The 21,813-nt window shown below is 36.6% G+C and overlaps 1 protein-coding gene across 8 annotated transcripts in view; it reads right to left on the bottom strand.

The window, feature by feature from the left end:
* LOC114046234 (guanine nucleotide exchange factor DBS-like) overlaps window positions 1-21,813 on the bottom strand; it is a 366,695-nt gene that overhangs the window by 48,483 nt on the left and 296,399 nt on the right. For 7 of the 8 annotated variants that reach the window (XM_027866483.1, XM_027866484.1, XM_027866477.1 and 4 more), the window contains 2 exons: window positions 20,289-20,379; window positions 3,422-3,541 (listed from right to left, as the gene is read on the bottom strand). In XM_027866483.1, the coding sequence (XP_027722284.1) occupies window positions 3,422-3,541; window positions 20,289-20,379 (211 nt within the window). The remainder of the gene's footprint in view (window positions 1-3,421; window positions 3,542-20,288; window positions 20,380-21,813) is intronic. The other variant, XM_027866478.1, reaches the window with a different exon arrangement.

Genomic DNA, 21,813 nt, shown 5'->3' with positions numbered 1-21,813 from the left:
AAGTATCAGGTATTATCATTACAACAAGAGATAGAGAACATTATGAAATGCAAAATAGATACTTTTGATTACATTAAATTGAAAAGTTTTTGCACAAACAAAGCCAATGCAAACAAGATTAGAAGGGAAGCAGAAAGCTGGGAAACAATTTTTAGAGCCAGTGTCTCTGATAAAGGCCTCATTTCTAAAATACATAAGAGAACTGAGTCAAATTTATAAGAATACAAGTCATTCCCCACTTGATAAATGGTCAAAGGATATGAACAGGCAGTTTTCAGATGAAGAAATTAAAGTTATCTATAGTCATATGAAAAAATGCTCTAAATCACTGTTGATTAGAAAGATGCAAATCAAAACAACTTTGAGGTACCATATCACATGTATCAGATTGGCTAACATGACAAAACAGGAAAATGATAAATGTTGGAGAAGATGCGGGAAAATTGGAACACTAATGCATTATTGATGGATTTGTGAACTGATCCAACCATCCTGGAGAGTAATTTGTAACATGCCCAAAGGGCTATAAAACTGTGCATATCCTTTGATCCAGCAATATCACTTCTAGGTCTGTATCCCAAAGAGATCATAAAAATGGGAAAAGGACCTACATGTACAAAAATATTTATAGCAGCTCTTTCTGTGGTGGCCAAGAATTGGAAATTGAGGGGATGCCCATCAATTGGGGAATGGCTGAACAAGTTGTGGTATATGAATATAATGGAATACTATTGTGCTGTAAGAAATGATGAGCAGGTGGACTTCAGAAAAACCTGGAAAGACTTGTATGGACTGATGTTGAGTGAAGTGAGCAGAACCAGGAGAACGTAGTTACACAGTAACAGCACTTCTCAGCAATGCAAGGAATTAAGACAACTCCAAAAGAATCATGATGTAAAATGCTATCCACATCCAGAGAAATACTATGGAGTCTGAATGCAGATTGAAGCATACTATTTGCTCTCTTTTTTTGGCTTTGTTTTGTTTCTGTTTTCTCATGGTTCCTCCCATTGGTTCTAATTCTTATTTACAACATGGCTAATGTGAAACTAAGCTTAATATGAATATGTATGTAGAGCCCATATCAGATTGCATGCTGTCTTGGTGAGGGGAGAGGGGAGGGAAGGGGAGAAAATTCAAAATCTTATGGAAGTGAATGTTGAAAACTAAAAATAAATAAATTAATTAAAAAAAAGATTAAATTTGGAGTCAGAGAACCCGAGTTCAAATCCTAGCTCAACCACTTTACTACCTGCATGACCTTGGACAAGTCACTTTACATCTCAGTTTACTTATGTGTAAAATGAGGGGGCTAAACTACGTGATCTTAAAGGTCTCTTCCACCAAAAAAGCAATGATTCTGTGAATTGATGAAGAAGGAAATGGCTTCATGTATTGGAGGGAGGGGACAGGAAGAGATGGGTGATGGGGAGCAAAGGGAATGAAAGCCACCTTTTCTTCACCCTTCCTTTTCAGGATAGTTTTTGCTTTTGTTTTGATTTGTGTGGAAAAGTTGTTTTGGGGAAACATAATAGAGAAAAGGTGTGCAGCTAAGTGGCATGGAACAGTGGATAGACAGCCTGCCTTGGAGGCAGGAAGACTCATCTTCCTGAGTTCAAATCTGGCCTCAGATAGTTGCTAGCTGTGTGACCCTGGACAAGTAATTTAACCCTGTTTGCCTCAGTTTCCTCATATGTAAAATGAGATGGAGAAGGAAATGGCAAACCACTCCAGTATCTTTGCCCAGAAAATTCCAAATGGGGTCACAAAAGTTGGATACCACTAAGAAAATAAAAGAACAACATTAACAACAACTTTATAAAAGTACCATTGCATCAGAATCACAGTTTCCACAAATAATTCAATTCACATTTCCTAAGATATTACAAGGGCTCTTGGATCAAGCCACATATCCTGTTGCTCTCTTATTTTAAAGAAATGCACTATTTCTGCAGAAATTCACAAGAGAGAAGACTTATACTGGCAGCCACTTGTGCCATGATGATTCATTAAGTAACTATTGGTAATTCAGAGCCATTAACTATATTTTATGGGAAATACAAATTAACCTAATGCTGCTACCAACATATTGAGTTCTGCACATTCAGTTTGTTTTTTTTTTCCTTAAAGAACAGTCACAGCCCTAGAAAGAAAAAAGAAAAGGAAGATGTCCTTCACTAGAGGCAAGAGGGGGAAAGAAAGGATTAGAGTGCTGCATCTGGAGTCAGGAAAACCCAAGTTCATATCTAGCCTCAAACTCTTACTAGCAGTGTGACCCTGGGCAAGTTACTTAACCTCTGTTTGCCTCAGTTTCCTCAACTGTGAAAACAAGGATAATAATAGCACCTACTTCTTAGGATTGTTGTGAGAATCAAATGAGATAATATTTGTAAAAAGCACCACAAAGCCTAGCACATAGTAGGTACTATATAAGTACGTATTTCCTTCTTTTCCCCCTCCTGTCTTTTCCTCTAGTGAAAGATATCTTCCTTTTTTTCCCCTAGGACTGTGACAACAGCCTACAGGTGGCAAGTGGGATCTCAAAACTCCTACTGCTACCCAACCAGATTAAAATGGAATTGGGAAATTTTTAATAAAATAAATAAAAATACAACACAGATTGTGTTGATTTGTAGTTTCCTAGGTCAGTATGTTGCCCACAGAGATTCATGTCTACCACTGTTTTAGTCACCCCTCTCATTTTCCAAGTGAATTAATAACTTGCCCAAGGTCACACAGGTGTGGCAGAACTGGGATTGAAACACAAAGGCATTGACTCCCAATCCAGGGGTCTTTGCATGACATCATGCTGCTGCCGAGCTGGGTGTGTACAGACCCCTTCGTCTCTTAGTTTTGTTTGAGATGTGTTTGGGTGGGTTTTTCAAAAGGAGTTTTCCTAAGAGGAAGGTAAAACAAAGCATAACCAAAATCATAATTCATGAGTTGCAGATTCAGAAAATCCTATCCTAAATATTATAGTCTAGCCACAGATGGCTTAAAGGGATACCCTGTTCTATTCTTATTCCTCACAGTCAGTTCTCTCTGGCAAAATCAGCAGACTATTAAGTTTGGTTCTTATTTCTGTTATCAGGCTCAGGTCTGATTTTAGGCTAACATCTGGGTCTGTGTTACATCTGTCTCACCATCTGGGGGATACCTCAAGTTCTAGGTAATTTATGGAAGTCTGGAACTCAAAGTCTAATCAATCAAATTTTTCCCAGTTCAAGGTCCAATCATTTTTCCAAGTCTCTTTAATGACATCTTTGGGATCCTTCCTGGGGAATAAGTGTCCAGAATCTTATCACAACAATTTTATAATAATTATTAATACTTTAGACAATTTCCATTGGTAACAAAGGAAGAGATTCCTTTCCTCACAAGCACATCCTTGGGGAAAAAGATCAAGTATGGAAATACTTACAGGTACCTTCATTTTAAATTCATCTCTATTGAATTTGAAAGCAATGTCTGAGAGAGTCCGTTGTAAAAATCCTGTTGGGCGTAGAACAAGGACAAGCTGCAGGTTCCCTGGGAAAGATGCCTGTAAGTAAAAAGAAGACATTTCTTATAAACAACATATGCTACTGCTGCTCTAGACAGTTAAAATTCCAAGTTTAATATAAAAACACCAATTTAGAAAAATCATTAAATATTTTCTGAGCACTTATTTGTATATCTATTGGGCCCCCTCCCCCACAAGCCCTAACACAACATGGGGTCCATGTTGTTGTTCATTCATTTTAGTCATGTCTGACTCTTTGTGACCCCATTTGGAGTTTTCTTGGCAAAGACACTGGAGTGGTTTACCATTTCCTTCTCCAGCTCATTTTACAGATGAGGAAACTGAGTCAAACAAGGTTAAGTGACTTGCCCAGGGTCACACAGGTAGTAAAGCCAGAAGATGAGTCTGGATTCCTGACTCCAGCATTGGCATTCTATTGACTGCACTACCTAGCTGCCCATTGGGTCCAAAATAGGTGCTTATTAAACATTTGTTCACAGAGCAATAATGGAACATTAGTTTAAGCAAAAGAGGCTGAGATATACAATTTACTACAGGTTTTGGGTGGTGAACATACAGTTGATTAAAGAAAAATTATACTAAGTAGGCTCATGATGACTTCTCTTTCCTAAGTTCACTATGGAAAGGCTCTTGGATTATACATGCCAGTCACTATGGGTGACTAGATGATTTATATGGTATTTTGAGCAAACTAATTTTAGTGGGCTAAGATGTTTACATTTGGGGCAGTTAAGTGGCACAGTGGATAGAGCACTGGGCTTGGAATCAGGAATACTCATCTTTCCGAGTTCAAATCTGACCACAGACACTTACCAGCTAGTGTGACCTTGGGCAAGTCACTTAACTCAGTTTGCTTCCAGTTCCTCATCTATAAAATGAACTGGAGAAAGAAATGGAAAACCATTCCAATATCATTGCCAAGAAAACCCCAAATGGGGTTTTTGAAGAGCCAGACATGACCAAACAACCACCACAAAGATGTTTACATGTTTAAAAAACAATAATAGTTCTGCATAGCTCAATACAAACAGGCAATTTGAAGTAAGTGGTCATATGTGTGCTTTTGTGATGCAAGAATGAAAATATATCATGCTGGCTGTATAGTAAGCAGTATTGCAGTAATCTACAAAATACAGTAACTCAAGAAAAGTTTCTCTACTCACTGTCCATTAAAATATTATAGTAGACTCTGAGAATCTTGTAGCTCACTAATGGATTCTAATAGAGGTATCTTTATTAACTCTGTGTGTGACCCATTCTCTATCAGAAAATCCAATGGATTAAAAAACTCTTTTAGGTTATAGGGACATAGCACTGAAATACAAAGCTGCCTATAGGTAGAGATACATAAGTTCTCTTAGGAACAGCAGAGAACAATAGAATTGTAAACTCTTAGAAATAGAAGAGACCTAAGAAGGCAACTACGCCAATCCCTACACTAAGCACAAATCTTCCTTTACCATATTTCTAACAAGTTGCCATACAGCCTCCATTTTGAAGGCCCCCAGTGTTGGAGAATCCCACTGCTTTCCCAAGTGGCCCCCTTCTACTTTTCAGACAGTTCTATTTGGAAATTCTCTCTTATATTGAATTAAAATATGCTTTCCAGAAAGTACTACAACTTTACACCTACTAGTATAAGGAAAACAAGTTTGATTCCTCTTCTAAGCAACAGTTCTTCAAATATTTGAAGATAACTATCCTACCTCTTTTATGCCTTCTTAATTGTGAGGCTAAATAACTATGGTTCCACCAGCAACTGATCTTCATGTGGCCTATTTTGAGTTCCCCCAGCATCCTAGATACTCTGAACATATTCTAGTATATTGATGTCCCTCCTAAAATGCAGCAACTCAAATTGGACACAGTACTCTAAGAGGGATCTGTCTGGTTCAGAATTCAGAACTATCCCTTCCCTCATTGTAAACCATAGATTTCTATTAGCGAGCCAAGTACTGAATTCTTTTTTTGGGGAGGGGCAGGGGGAGCTATGTCATGCTGTTGAGCTCACAGTCCCTTAAAAATTCTCATCTTTTTCACATGAACTTAGTCCAGCTAGAACTTCCCAATCATATAAATGTTGGCTAGGATGGGGGAGGGGGAGGAAGACTTGGGAGGAGTGGTGGTGATGGTGAGACTGAAAATTCTATGCCTCATGGTGTGCAAAAATGTCATTGTTTTACTGTGACTGAATGCCTTCTGGCTCTACTCAGGCTTATAAAAGCCAACAGGCTTTCTGCAGGGAGAGCAAGGAAAACCTGAAATCCATTTCAGCTCATTATCTCGCTCTTTTGCTTCTGCTGCTGCCTCACTGAGCAAGCCCTATCCCCAAGGCATTTGCATGTTTGATGTAGCCAAAAGCAGGGTTGGATGAAGAAATTCTTCTTAAAGAAATGCTTACTTCCTTGAAAGCTAACAGGAAAAGAAATATACTTTACTTTCCCAATTTCTTCAAGAGAATTAAGGAACATTGTGACAATTATGAGTGAAATCAATTAATTGCATAATTTGACTGAAACTTTAATTACTGTAGAAAAACCAGATCTGTAAGGTTCAGTCTCAATCTACAAGTAATAGAAAAGACAACAACCTGGTTGGTAGATGACCTCATGGCATTAGGATCTGAGGTTTCCCCAATGGATTCCTATACATCAGGGCAGCCTGCGTGGAAAATTCTGCTAATTAAAGCAGGAAAGTGTTTTTAGAGCCAAGAAGCACAGGGTACTAAGGGAAATAAATACACTTTAAAAAAAGGATTACCAACTCCCTCCACAAATTAAAATGTCCTTCATTTTATTTTACTTCAAAAATATTTCCTTCCATCAATTTCTGGATATGTATGATCCTAGATACATGGGCCAAAAACATCAAAGGTAACGTAAAAACAAGATTCCCTTACTCAGACAACTCTATATTATCTGTGGCAAAGGAGACTATGGAGAAAATGGAAAAATTATTCATAGCTAAACACCATATCTCATTTGAACCAGTAGTTTCAACTGCCTTCCCTCCAACCTGACCTATTCATGTATTTTATTCATTCAAGCCTTCACACTATTGGTCATGCTGTGCTCCTACCAGAAATGCCTTTTGTGGCTCACCTACCCATATAAATTCTTTGAGGATCATCTCAAGTCCACATCCTCCCTGAACTCCCTGATTTCCCCAAGTCCTTACTTCTCCAGGAGGGCTCCAATTGAGCCTGCCTCGATTTCCCCAACTGCCAATCACCTTTAGAATTCACTTTGCTGCTAGTACCACTTAGCCAGCATTTAGTCATATTTTGTCTTGTATTGTTATTCAGCTTTTCATGTAGCAACTTATTTTCTCAGACTACAAGCTCATTGAGCTCAAGAACCATCTCTTGTATAGTTTTCTACATCTTCTAGAGTGACCTCGAGCAACACCATGGATACAGTTGTTGGTTTTTTTCTGTTTGTTTTGTTTTTGCTTTTTGGTGAGGCAATTAGGGTTAAGTGACTTGCCCTGGGTCACACAGCTAGTAAGTGTCAAGTGTCTGAGGCCAGATTTGAACTCAGGTCCTCCTGACTCCAAAGCCAGAGCTCTATCCACTGTGCCACCTAGCTGCCCCAACATAGTTGTTTTTCAATAAATACTTTTTTTGATGAACTGGTTTGATTGGAGCTCCAATGAAATGGTAACTTGGTGGCAATTACCACCAAGTACCCCCCCCCCCAACTTATGTAGTTCAAGGTGCAGTTGTTTGCAATAGCAGATATGACTACAGAAAAAGCTAATTCACTGTGTGGGGTCAATCTTTATTTCAAAAATTTTAGGGGCTCGATTTGACTATGATTTTTGACAAATGAAAGGTTACTGTATATATATATATAGTAGGGGCTATAAATTAATGTGGATAGAAGATACATGGTAAAGTAATCCTAGAATTTTAGAGTCTATACTGAAAAAATATGTTAATGTTGAAATGCTTTATTTTGGGGACCGATATACACACAATGCCATCCTCCAAAAATACAAGCTAGTGAGTATCTTTGGACTGACTACATTCACAAATTTAAAACCTAGACCCTTAAGCAGAACTTTGCAGTGAAAAAACAAAAGGAAAAAGTTAACAGTAAAGTGAAAGCCCCTGCCTGTTTTGTCTGTTCAGATATTTTGACCTGAGTACTCAGTACATAATACAAGCCATGTTTTATGTCTGAAAACTTAAAATATTTCTGAGTCACCTTTAATGAGTCAAGATCAAACTTACACCTTTATTTGTGAATCTAACACTATTATTTAGGGAAAGGAATTGTTAGTGATATCTTTTGTGAGGTGACACAGAATCATGTCTTCTAAATTCCCACAGATCAAGTTTTGGCACACCACATGATTACACTTCAAGAGCACATGAGTGGCAGCAGTGATGCCATATTTCAATAAGTAAGCTCCCTGAGGGCAGGTTGAGCTTAATCATTATTATTACTTTCTTCCTAAGATTCATGCTTAATGTCCCATGCAGCTTTCTTTGACTAAACTTTTAGAAAAAGGCAAGAAAAAATGATGAATTATCAAATCAATAACTTTATATTCTATGTATTTTTTTTTATAAACCAGGCACCAAAGTAGCTCATGACATTCTAAACAATTTCTCTATTTGTCTTTCTACTTTCTGGTTCAGGATTTTATTTAGAGAATTCAATTGATTATTTGTGATGAGGAAAGCATTGTACTAAGTACTGAGGAAACAAAAATAAATAACATTCCTTTTTCCTCAAAGAGTTTATAATATGGAAGAGGAGATGGTAGGGAATAAATAAATGTTAAAATACAAAAGGCGAGAACTACAAAAAAATGTGATAAAGTGCTAGGATGGTTTAGAGGGAAGAAAAATCCACTTATCACTCTGAAAGAGAGGAGGGCAGGTGGTCAGGTAAGGCTTTAGAGAAAGCGATACTTGATTTGAGTCTTGAGGTAGGATTTCAAAAGTGTAGGATAAGGCATGAGCAAAGGCAAAGAGATGGAGCAGGGTGGAAAGAGTTTGGGGAATAGTGAAGAATCCAGTGTGACTGCAGCATGGAGAGTATAAAGGAGAGGAGAGAAATAAACCTGGAAAGGTGGCAGAATGTCCAAGGCTTTAAATACCGGGCTCTAGAGGTTAGACTGATTTACTTGACAGAAAATGGAATTGAAGGTTAAGCAGAAAGACAATGTGATAAGAATTGTGTATTACTCTGGTGGTGTTGTATAAGATGTAGTAGAACAGAAGAAACTGGAGGAGAGGATGTTATGCAGGAGGCTCTCATAATAGTTTACATGAGAAGATTTGAACTAATATGGTGGCAGAAGGAATGGATGGAAGGAGAAAGACATGACAGACAGTGGAAGTATAAACAACTGTATTTAGGAACTGGGGGATGTGGTGAAGAAAGAATAAAAAAGTACTCTGAAAATTCAAGCCTGGGTTAATAATGGAGGAAATTAGTGTTAGGAAGAGTCAGATTACAGGGAAAGATAATGATTCTGGTTTTAGATATGTTCTATTTGACATGTTGGTATGACATCCAGTGGAGATGTTTACCAGATGGTTGGAAATGGTGTTGAAGATAATTTTGACATCAGCTATATGAAAAGGCTGGAGGCAAAGCCATGAGGAGGAATTTTTGCACCCAGAGCAAGAAGCAACCTCACAGCTGAGGGGATAAAAGGAATGAAGACCACCACCCCACAGGGGAGATAGAGACCCTTAGACAAAAGAGTTAGCAGATGAGGTCTGTCTGAAAGAATGTTTTGTTGTTATTCAGTTGTTTTAGTCATGTCCGACTCAGGGTTTTCTTGGCAAAGATACTGGAGTGGTTTGCCCTGTCCTTCTCTAGCTCATTTTACAGATAAGCAAACTGAGGCAAACAGAGTTAAGTGACTTGCCTAGGGTCATACAGCTAGCAAATGTGTGAGGCCACATGTGAACTCAGATCTTTCTGACTCTAGGCCCGGTTCTCTATCTACTGCACCACTTAGTTGCCCATATCTGAGAGAATGCTAATCTCATGAATAATCAGAACTCTAGTACATCATATACCTTTCACATCTATTGGCAACAGGTGAATTCTTACCCAAAGAGGGATAGAGGCAAGTACAAAAGATAAAAAGATCATTTTAATTAAATAAAATTGAGAAGCTTTTTCACATACAGGACTAGGACAGCATCTAGGACAAAAAGGGAAGTAGTTACCTGGGAAAAATCTTTGTATCAGATTTCTCTGAAAAGTATACTTGATATAAATAAGATTACAAAGATATATAAGATCAAAAGCCATTCCCCAATAGTTAAGTGGTAAAGGATATGAACAGATAATTCTCCAAAGAAGAATTACAGATTATTAAGTCATACAAAAGAATATTCCAAATCACTAATAATAAAAGAAATGGAAAACACAATGACTCTGAGGATTCATCTCACACTCATCAAATTGGCACAGGTAAGAAGTCAGTATTAGAGCGGTCATGGAAAGATAGGCACATTAGTATACTGTTACTGGAGCTATGAACTGCTATAATTATTTCGGAAAACAATTTAGAATTATGCAAATAAAGTGACTGAGATGTCCATATCCATCAGCCCAGAGATTCCACTATGAGGCATATACTTTAAGGAGGTTATTTGTAATAAGAAATATACACCAAAATATTTATAGTGGTACTTTGTGCAACAGCAAAGAACTAGAAACAAAGTAGTTATCCATAAATTACAGAATAGCTAGACAAATTGTGGTGCACTAATATCATGGAATAGTATTACTATGCTGAAAGAAACAATATAATGAAAAGAGAAGCATGGAAATACATTAACTGATGTGAAGTGAAGTAAGCAGAGCAAGGCAAATAATATATACACAATGACTGCAACAAAATAAATGGAAAGAACCATCACAGTTAAAAATGAAGGTTGTAAAAGGATAAAGAATAGGGACGGCTAGGTGGCGCAGTGGATAGAGCACCAGCCCTGAAGTCAGAAGGACCTGAGTTCAAATCTGGCCTCAGACCAAACACTTGACACTTACTAGCTGTGTGACCCAGGGCAAGTCACTTAATCCCAAATGCCTTAAAAAAAAAAAGGATATAGAATAACCTTAGCCCCAAAGAAGAGATATGAGAAGACATCTGCAGAGGTGTTGGACAGTCTACAGTGGAACACTACTATAATGTCAGATTTCATTAATATGTTGATAAGTTTTGCTGAGATTTTTTCCCCCTGTACTTTTTTTTTTTGGCAAGGCAATGGGGTGAAGTGACTTGCCCAGGGTCACACAGCTAGAAAGTGTCAAGTATCTGAGGCCAGATTTTGAACTCAGGTCTTCCTGAATCCAGGGCCAGTGCTCCATCTACTGCACCATCTAGCTGCCCTTCCCATGTACTTGACGAAAATTATTACAGGAGATGATTCTCTGGGAGCAGGGGGAAGGAAGGATACAGGGAGAAATAGAAAAACAAAATATATCAAGAAAAGCTATTTTTCAAAAAATACAATATCCTTTAAATCAGGGACTGCCTTGCTTTTTATTTTTGTATCCCCGGAGTTTAGCACATAGTGCCTGGGAAACAGTAAGTGCTTAATAAATGCTTTTTCATTCATTTAAAAAAATATAAATATGTAACTAGGTTGGGGTGATGAGGATTTAGCCCAAGGTACTAATATTTAGAGAGTACTGAAGACATTTGTGTGTGGCCTTTTGCAGCATACAACAATTGTGATTAGCATCCAGTTACCAAGAATAAATTCTGCTTTGGCTGCATTTCCAGTGAGCTCATCCATCTTCTAACATATTTCCACCCCCTCAGTAGCAATTTTATGGTATACTCCCTAAATTTGGACTGCTGAAATCACAAAAATATCTAGTTAGGGCTCTATTGATAAATAAATATTAGGGTAGTATGTTTGAAGATGGTAGTTGTAACAGCATTTCAGTCTTTCTTATGTTTTGCTTTACCTAGGCATTAGTAAGATCAATATAACATATATTCTACCTATAGAAATCCTATTTATATTATTTGCTTTTGAGTAGGGGATCGAGTTCCTTTCAAGTTTGAAGTTATGATGTGGGCCTTAGCTACAAACACAAAGTTGGCAGGGGTGGAGTTGGGGTGAGAATGTAATGTCCTCTGAGAGCAGAAATTATTTCCCTTTTTTCTATATATATTTTTAGCATCTAACTGTGCCTTTAAGAGAGAAGGCATCTAATAACAATGCTAAATGGAATTTGCTGATGTGAATATAACCTACAGATAGAAGAGAAAGGAACTGTAATGAGAGAAAACTGGAAACATAAAATATATGTTTTTTAGAATGATAATTTCATACCACTACCTAAGGTCCAACTTCTCTCATATAGTAATACATAAAATCCAAATAAACTTCTTTGAGAAACTTGAGCTTTGCAAAATAGTTTTTAAAAGTCCTGCTCTAGCTTAGGAAACTTTGCCCATGTTTAAGTGCAGTAGATTTCAAGTCAAAGGATCTGGATTCAAATAACACTTATTATCTGTATAGATTTGAACAAGCTGCTTAACCTAAGTATCAGTTTTCTCATTTATAAAATAAGAGAGTGGACTAGGTTGGGGATTCATAACTTTTTTTGTGTATATGTCACGGACCCCTTTGACTATCTGGTGAATCCTATGGACCCCTTATTAGAATAATATTTTTAAATGTGTAAAATAAAATACATAAAGATTTAAAGGATGCCAATTATATTGAAATACAGTTATCAAAAAACATTTTTTAAGTTCACGGAACATAGTTTAACAATCTCTGAAGATGATTTTAAGGTCCCTTCCAGCTCTAAATCCATAAACCTGTGGTCGTCCAGCCAAACTTTCCATAATTATTCCTAATATGGAGAAGGAACCAATTATATATATCCAGTAGTAAGTTATTTCTATAATTATATTTCAGTATCTTTCTATAGAATCAACTAGCATAATAGACTCAAAGGCAGAATTCCTAAAATCTTCCTTCAATGAAAGTAAGAACTTGACTCATGTTTCCTAGATTTTATATGGCTGTTTATTTCGAAATAAGGCTATATAAGTTTCCTCTCCAAAGTCCTATCCTGATGGTCCAGTATGACATGGAGGAGACCCTTACGCTGGAAAGGTTTCAAAAACAGTCTGTTTTCTGAAACCAACTTAGCAAAGAATGAAGAATCTGATCACCAGTAGGCTAGTCACTAGGGCATGAAATCTTTATTCATGGAAACCCATAAAACAAAGCCAAATGCAGAATTAACCTCAATCATTGGTGGCTCCCTTCTATTTCTATAGAAATGGAGGCAGAAAGGAAGGCAAAAGTTTGGGGACTTTAAAAGTTTTTGAACTTTAAAATAGCTGTAGATACTCTTGAATGTGAGAATCTTCTCCAGTCACCAATGAATGAACATACTGTTGAAGGAACTGAATCATATTAAACTTGACATTCCACTATAAATAAAACAAAATAATGAGAATTATATAGCTAAATTGAAGGCTCACCTCCTTGAAGAGGAAAATAAAGGAATTGGTGGAATAGGTTTTATTGTTTATCCAAAGGCAACAAGAAACACTATTTCATGGGATGTTTGGTCATTTTGCATTTCAGTGCTCATGATAAATATTTGAAAAAAACTTTTTTTTAATAAATATTTATTTGAGGTGCTAGTCTGACTATGTCACCACCCTATTCAATAAATTCCATTGACTCCATATCACCTTAAGGATCAAAAACAAAATCCTCTGGCATTCAAAATCATTCATAACCTAGCCACCTAGTTTTCTTACACTTTATATGTTAACTACATATTCTGTGATTTAATGACAGTGACTTCCTTGCCTTGAGGAATACCTCAGATCAGACGCTCTATTTTTCTCTGGTTATCCATTGTTCCTGGAATGCTCTCTGTCCTCATCTCTGCCTCCTGATTTCCCAGGCTTCCCTCAAGACCCAGCTAAAATCCCATCCTCTATAGGAAGCCTTTTCTAGTTCCTTTTAATTCTAGTGCCTTCCCTCTGTTGATTATTTCCCATTTATCCTGTCCATATCATGTTGTACACATATACTTACTTGTTTTCTCCTCCCATTAGATTATAAGCTACTTGAGGGTAGGGATTTTTCTTTTGTCTTTGTTTCTATCCCCAATGCTAAGTGCAGTGCCTAGCACATAGTAGATACTTAATAAATTATAACTGAATGACTAAAAAAAAAAATCCTGAAAATGCAGCTCAGTATTTTGTAGAGGATGAAGAAAAAGGGAAATCCTATGAAGATCTTGACATGGTCTCCAAATTAAATCAACATATGCACTTTAACTCAGTGACTTCAATGTAAAGGTAGGAGTAGGTAAGGACAGCAAGAAACATTAGAAAAGATGAACCAGGAAAAAGCAATGAAAGAAGCAATCTGATTTTAGTAATTCTAAATTCTTGCTCCCAAAGCCTCTTATTGGCCCATTCAATACCAAGTTCATAATAACTCTCCAAACCAAATATACCAAGTATCCCAAAAATAGAAGCTTGTGTTATCCACTCAGCCTGTAGTACCAAACATAGCTCTAAAATTAGAGCATATTATGTAAATGTTGAATTTCATTGTAGTTGCCAAAGATATTTACTGATAAACAAGTACATTTATCACCAACTTACTTTTTTTTCTTTTATTTGCATCACCATGTGGCAAGTTGTGACTTTTCGGTTTTGGAAGTGGATTTTCTAAGCAAGAAATTCAGTGAGTGCCATTACAAGGTGATATTTTTTTTTTATACACAGCAGCTCCCAAAAAGTTTACAAAAAGTTGCTCCCTGGTCATCTTCATCCTATTCTTCCTCATCCCAAACTCACCTCAGGCCTCCCAGTATGGAACCTGGGTTCCTGATTGTGATAGTTCTCCATATCTAATTTAGATTCAGGTCATCCAAGTGGTTTTCTATATTCATCCCATGCTCCCATTTTTACTTGCTGGACCCTTTCTTGTTCTAGGAACAGTAATCAAAACAACTCTACTATTCCTGGAAAAGATGAGTCATTCACAAGCAAAATAGTTTCAGAAAAACTTGGGAAGACTTATATGAACCAATGCAGGGTGAAGTGAACAGAACCAGGAGACTATTGTATATGGTAACAGCAATATTTTAAGGATGATCACCTATGAAAGACTTAGCTTCTCTGATCAAGACAATGACCCAAAACAATTCTAAAGGACCCATGATGACAAATACTATCTACCTCCAGAGAGAGAACTGATGAAATCTGAGTGCAGACAGAAGTATACTTTTTTCACTTTTTTTATATTTAAGGGGGCATGAGGGTTGTGTGTTTTCTTTTTGCAACATGGCCAATATGGAAATATGTTTGCATGACTGCACATGTATAATTGATATTACATTGTTTACCTTCTCAAGGGGCGAGAGAGGGGTGCAAAGAAGAGAGAGAATTTAGAAGTCAAAATTTTTAAAAATGAATGTTAAATTTTTTTATATGTAATTGGGAAATATTTAATAAAATAAAAAAATGATAAAATCTAAAAATAAAACAAAAATAAAATGTGTCCTGGAAAGATTAGTCATTCAATTGCCCTGTTTCTGTCAGTTCCTAGACTAAAAACACCCCTTCCAGCCATCATTCCGTATGTATAGTCTTACCCTATTAGAATGTAAGTTTCTTGAGGTCAGGGACTGTCTGATATTTTGGATTCATACCCCAAGGACATAACATGCTGCTTGGCACATAGTAAACACTTAATAACAAATAATAATAAATATTTTGCTTTTCCTATACTTCATTCATACTAAATTAAAGAGATGCAGTAGTCTGAATTAAGTGAATGAATGAATGAATGAATGAATAAATGAAAAAGGATTTAAGTTTAGTATGTACCAAGAGCCCTTAGCTCTAGTTTATAATATAAAGCAACGACAGTACATGCAGCTAGGTGGCACAGTAGATAGCGCTCTGGACCTGGAGTAGGGAAGACCTGGGTTCAAATTCGGCCTCAGATACTTTCTAGTTGTGTGATCCTGGGCAAGTCACTTAACCTCTGTTTGCCTCATCTGTAAGTAAAATGAGGATAATAATATCACCCACCTACCTCCCAGGGTTGTTGTGAGGATCAAATTAAATAATAATGATAAAGTACTTAGCACAGTGCCTGGCATATAGTAAATGCTATACAAATGTTTATTATCATCATCCTCATCACTATTATTATTCTCAAGGAACTTAAATGCTAATCAAAATGTTATATTGAAATACAGTTATAAAGCTATTAAAAAAAACAAATTCATTGGGGCAGCTAGGTGGTGCAGTAGATACAGCACCAGTCGTGAGTTCAAATCTGACCTCAGACACTTGACACTTACTAGCTGTGTGACCCTGGACTTAACCCCATTGCCTAACCCAAAAAAAAAAAAGATAAGAAAAGAAAAAAAGAAAGAAAGAAAAGAAAAGAAAAAAATAGTTCATTGGTCCCAGGTTAAGAACCTTTTTGATTACATAATATGTCTTTAAAATTATTTATTGATATTTAATATTTTGATTATGTAATATGTATTTTTAAGCATTTAAATACATTATGAGACGTATATAATTTCAGAGTGTGAAAGGGGACCGTGACAAAAACATGTTAAGAACCTCTGCTATGATAGGTAGGGAAGATACTCATATTGTTGAAGTCACATATTGTTGAAGTCCCATATTCTAGGAGGCTCAGAATTAAAATAAAGTAGGAATATAGAAATAAAAAGAGCTGGTAAGAGACTTAACTATAAAGACTAGTTTAGATTACATTTAAAAAAATGTAAAACAACAGTATACTTTTGCCGTTTACCCTAGGATATTATTTCATTCAATTAACATTTTACAGACCTGCTTGCGTGACATTCTGGCAAGGCCTTGGGGGGATACCTCTATAAGATACTTTACAGTTCTTCTTCTTCTTAAGAACTTAATAGGGGATATATGTACACAAATAATTAGGATACAAAAGAAAGGGAGATCAATTCAAAGGAGATGGCTTTCCAGGTTAAGAGATGGGAGAAATTTGAGGAGGGAAAGATCAGTTTCACTTAGGAGTGGGACAGGGAAGGGTTTGTGGAAAGCTTGATGGGGCAGTTTCAATCCATGTTGGAAGAGAATTCAACAGATAGGGATTGGAGCAGAGGCAGATAATAATAGCTTATTATGTTATCGTTGTTCAGTTGCATTTGACTCTTCGTGACCCCATTTGGGGTTTTCTTGGAAAAGATATTGAGGTGGTTTGTCATTTCCTTCTCCATCTCATTTTACAGATGAGGAAACTGAGGCAAGTCACTTAATCCCAATTGCCTAAAAAAACAAAACAAAACAAAAAAAAGTGGCTTGCCCAGGGTCACACAGTCAGTAGGTGTCTGAGGCCAGATTTGAACTCATGAAGATGAGTCTTCCTGACTTCAGGCCCAGACTCTACCTACTATATCACCTGGCAGCCCCAAAAGCTATTTATATGTGGCATTTATATAGTAGTTTAAGGTTGCAAAATTCCTTACAATTATTATCTCATTTGATCCTCATGACAACCCAGGAAGGTAGATATTATTATCCCTGTTTTACAGATGAGGAAACTGAGGCAACCAGAGGGTAAACGACCTGCTCAGGGTCATATAGCGAGTGTTTGTGATTGGATCAAACTCAAGTCTTCCTGATTTGAAGTTTCAATTCCTATTCACTTTACCAGCTTGCTGCCTGTCTCATTTATCATCTAGCCTAATACTAAGAAAACTTGTTAACAAAGTGAATTCAGGGAAACACATTTTAAAATAGGTATTTAAATATCACCTGGGTGACTTTACTTATTGTCTGATGAGGATAGTGGTAGCAAATGTAAATATATGTACATATATGTATATAATTTATATATGTTAAAGAATTTTAAATATGTATTTAATTTTAAATTATTTTAATTTAATTAAAATATTCAAAATAGTTTTAAATATATGTGCACATATTTTAAAAATTCTTTAAAATTAAAAAAGAGGGGCAGCTAGGTGGTGCAGTGGATAGAGCACTGGCCCTGAAGTCAGGAGTACCTGAGTTCAAATCCGGCCTCAGACCAAACACTTGACACTTACTAGCTGTGTGACCCTGGGCAAGTCACTTAACCCCAACTGCCTAAAAAACAAAACAAAATAAAACAAAATTTAAAAAAGAAATAAAAGTTGATTATAAAGAATATGGCCTCCTCTCAAAACTGCCTGATATATTTGGATTCCCTTTCAAAAGATGTTGTAATCAAGTTTACTTCTCAAACTGGGAAGCAATACTGGAATAAGAAAATAATGCCAATTTGAAGGATAATTCCCAAAGAATTTGTTGAAGAAGTTCCAGGGGGACAAATTAGGGAAGAAAGACAGAAGAAATTCTAGGTGAAGATTAACACGTTAGAGTAGCATCTAACCACATCAGAAAGATGTAGCACTGGGCATTGGCAGACCTTTGAAGGCAACTGTATGACAAAGTACATAAGGAGAAGCTGAATAAGTAGGAGTGTCATTATGCTAAGGTCTCAATGCAGTTGCCACTATTAGAAACTCCATACTTTTATTTTTTAAAAATATATTTATTTTTTCCCCAATTACATGTTGAAACAATTTTTTTTAGGCAATTAGGGTTAAGTGACTTGCCCAGGGTCACACAGCTAGTAAGTGTCGTGTGTTTGGTCTGAGGCCAGATTTGAACTCAGAAAACAATTTTTTTAAACATTTTTCTAAAAAGTTTTGAGTTCTAAATTTTCTCCCTTCCTCCCTCCCTCTCTTCCCACCCTCTCTGAGATGGTAAACAATCAGATATAGGTTATACCGTATTTCTTTTAAAAGGATAAGAAACCCTCAGAAAAGATTCAGGATTCAAGCACTGGATAACAAAACTGAAACTGAAAGGTTATGGGAACTTTGATTATTTAGCCCAGTGTGTATAAGTGTTAAGGAAAATTTAAAGCATTTAAATCTATGATGGATTACAGTCAACTCTTGCTTATTCAAATAAAATTTGTATGTCTATGTATATATACATAAATACATATATATATATACATATGGATGTATGTATATATGTATGTATGTATACACACATATGTAGCGCTTTACAGAACTTACAAGTGCTATGGAAATGATGGCTATCATTATTCTTATTCAGGATGAAGCCTGATCATTCTTTTTGCTATGATGTAAGAGCCACTCCTTCGATAGGTTGGTAGATGAAGGGAAAAGAGTCAAAATTTAAATCACAAAAATTTGCCCTCTCTAGCTCTGATGATAAACTTAGTTGAAGGAGAGGTGGAAAATACCTGCTAAGATGAAAGGTTTTAGATTTTCTGTGAATTTCATTCATCTGTATAAATCTAGTACTACAGCAAAGGACAATTTGAATAGCTGACCTCCTGTTCCCCATCTTCACTGATCTTCATCATTCATTAGTTCAAATAAATATTAATTGACTGCTCACTAAGTACAAGGAACCATGCTAGGCAGCATCAAGGAATAAAGTTTCAAGAAGTCTATCTCTGTAGCTGTCAGTGTCATTAAACATGGGAATGAGTTACCAAGGCAGGCTGGGGTCATCTCTTTCTGCCTTTGACAATGGAGTATATTTTCTTCTCTCTGAGCTGACTAAGTGGTCATCTACCAGAAACTAGATTCATTCCTTTACTGAGCACCTACTATGAGATAAGATACTGGGCTAGGTAGGCATCATCAGTGATACTAAAAAGTTTATGGTCTAGGAGGAAAGTCAAGACATGTACACATATGAACTGTAGCATAAGGCAGAAAATGCCAAGTTCCATAAAGGAAATATGTTTATAATGTTGATGTTTTCTTAAAGGTCACCATTCCTAGGATTAGAACATTCTAAGTGACAGAACAAAAAGTTCATGAAAGAAGCAAAAAGAGACCAGCTCAGTGTATACTTTTTCAATTAGATAAAAAAAAACCTTAGAAAAATACCCTCTTAAAAAATGTAGCCAAAAGATTTTGCTTAAAATAAGTTGGTTAAGAAATAAAAAAACATAACAGTATCCAACATCGACACTGTGTTCAGCTAATTCTAGACAGATGGATAATTATTTCCCTGCTCAAGACACAACTACCAATATCAAGAAAATAATCATTTAAAACAAGGCATTTGTAGATCTGCCTCAATTTACCTTGTTGCCCTGGTGAATTAAAATTATTTTCCAGCTATATAGGTCCCTAAAGCAGTCATGGAAGAATGGAGAGAAAGTCATTCTTGGAGGCAGGAAGACTTGGGTGTAAGTTCTATCTTTGACCCACACTATCTGTATTAGCTATCACTTACCCTCCCAGTAACCCCTGGGTAGCTCTCTAGGACCTAAAGTTAGTGACAAGTTGCAGATCTGCATTGATGGAGGGCTTTTCTGCTTAGGAAGTTACTCACACCAAGGAACTCACAGGTATGTGGAAAACAAGAATTAAAATGGTCCCCTAAGTAATTTGAAAAAATAGCTCCCTTCAGTGTCCATATACTGGATAATTGCCTTCATAATTGCCTAGAGCTCATATGTATCTTCTTATCCACCTCAGCAGTATTGCAGAGCCTAAGCTGCAAGTTCCTGCCTTCGTACATGGCTCTTTGCCCTTATCTGCTGAGCCAAAGTGGGAGAATAAACTACCGCAGTAGAAGTATCAAAAAAGATAATGCCCTGCAAGGAAAAAAAATGACTGGCACTTTCAACATAAGCCAACAAGAGCCCACAGGATCTTTGGAATCTTTTAGAACTTACTGCTATCCGAAGGACAGAGGCTTTCACAGAAGTCCATTTGTCTTGTCTCCGGTCTATAACAAGGATAAACCCAATTCCAGTGTCCTGTAAACTAAAACAAGAAGACAGGACACATTATTATTATCATCACAGTTAGGCAGGAAGACAAACCTTTTTCAATACATCTCTAAGAAAGCTTCACAGTAAAATGACACCTCTTATATAATAAACCTTTTACCATTCTGCATTGCAATGTATAACTCCATGAAAAATATGCCCATGAAAAGACTGCAGCATTTCCAGAGGGTTCCCATGCAGCCTCATTGAGTCAGTTCAGGAACAGTCCTTATCCACAGACAAACAGATTTTTGTACAGCTCAAATATCCATTTCCTTTTTTAGCTCAGTATCAACTACCTTGCATTTTGAGGATCTTGGTAAAACCTATTATTCATGAAGCTAAACACATTGGTGCTCCACAGTGGAGAAAAACATGGCAATCTCTTTCTCTGTCCACTGGCTGTTTAACCCCTTCAAAGCAAGTTTTATGATCTCAATATCACATTAGTCCTAGACTCTGAGGTTTTCTTGCTCTTCCACGTTAGAAATTTGCTCTCAGTGGGGCTATTACAATCACTTTGGGAAAAAATCCCCAAGGCTTTGGAAGGCTCACGAGCATCTGTCTGAAAGAAGATAGAGAATATGCATCTTTGAAACAGCCACATCTGTGAGAGGGATCACACACTTTAATTCTTGTATAATGATGCCCTCTGCTCTTCCGCTCAGCTTAACTGCACAAGCTACAGTCACCGAGTACAAATGAAAAGATCTGCCTCTGTTGGGTGATTCCACATCCAAGCCAATTGGGTAATGCCAGCAGCTGACTGGCAGCCAATCCCAACCAGAAGGGAACGTGACAGGCAAGCTCAGAATGGACTGCCTTGAATTGCTAATTTCTGAAACTGGAGGAGTACATTTAAGTGAGAGCCATTGCTGGATTTAAGTAAGAAAAGAATTGTGGGGGAAGGGCACACACAAATTAAGCTGCTTGTGTCTGAGCTGTGTATGTATAGTAAACACTAGCACACAAATGCACATAGAGGATTTCTGAGAAAGTTTGCAGTTCTAAAAATTTAATGACAATCATAATACAAAAAATGTACATGTCATAGGCTCACTGCATCCATCTATTTATAACTTGATGATTGTTCCCAAATGTTTGTAGCAATTTAGCTAAACAGTCACAAAATATTTCGTTTCATACAAAAAATACCAGTTTTGGCCCACCATCATCTTGCTACAGTAGTTATTAAACTGTAAACTTAAACATACATGCTCTGCCAAAATTGAATATTTTTGTCACCTGCTATTTCATATTTTTTGTGGTTGGCTATAACAACAGGTTTGATTTATGGTCAGTTATTAGGACAGTATATTGAGAAAAAAAACTTCCTTTTTTTCTTTTTAAATAGTAAAATGATCATTCCCTGGATTTATAAACCAGCTTTTCTCAAAAGAAATCAGAGTTTTGGGGAGTGTTATCTTCT

This window comes from Vombatus ursinus, unplaced genomic scaffold (assembly GCF_900497805.2).
Source record: "Vombatus ursinus unplaced genomic scaffold, bare-nosed wombat genome assembly UNPS02014781.1, whole genome shotgun sequence".
In the NCBI taxonomy this organism is placed as follows: Eukaryota; Metazoa; Chordata; class Mammalia; order Diprotodontia; family Vombatidae; genus Vombatus; species Vombatus ursinus.
This window is presented reverse-complemented; position numbering and strand designations above follow the sequence as displayed.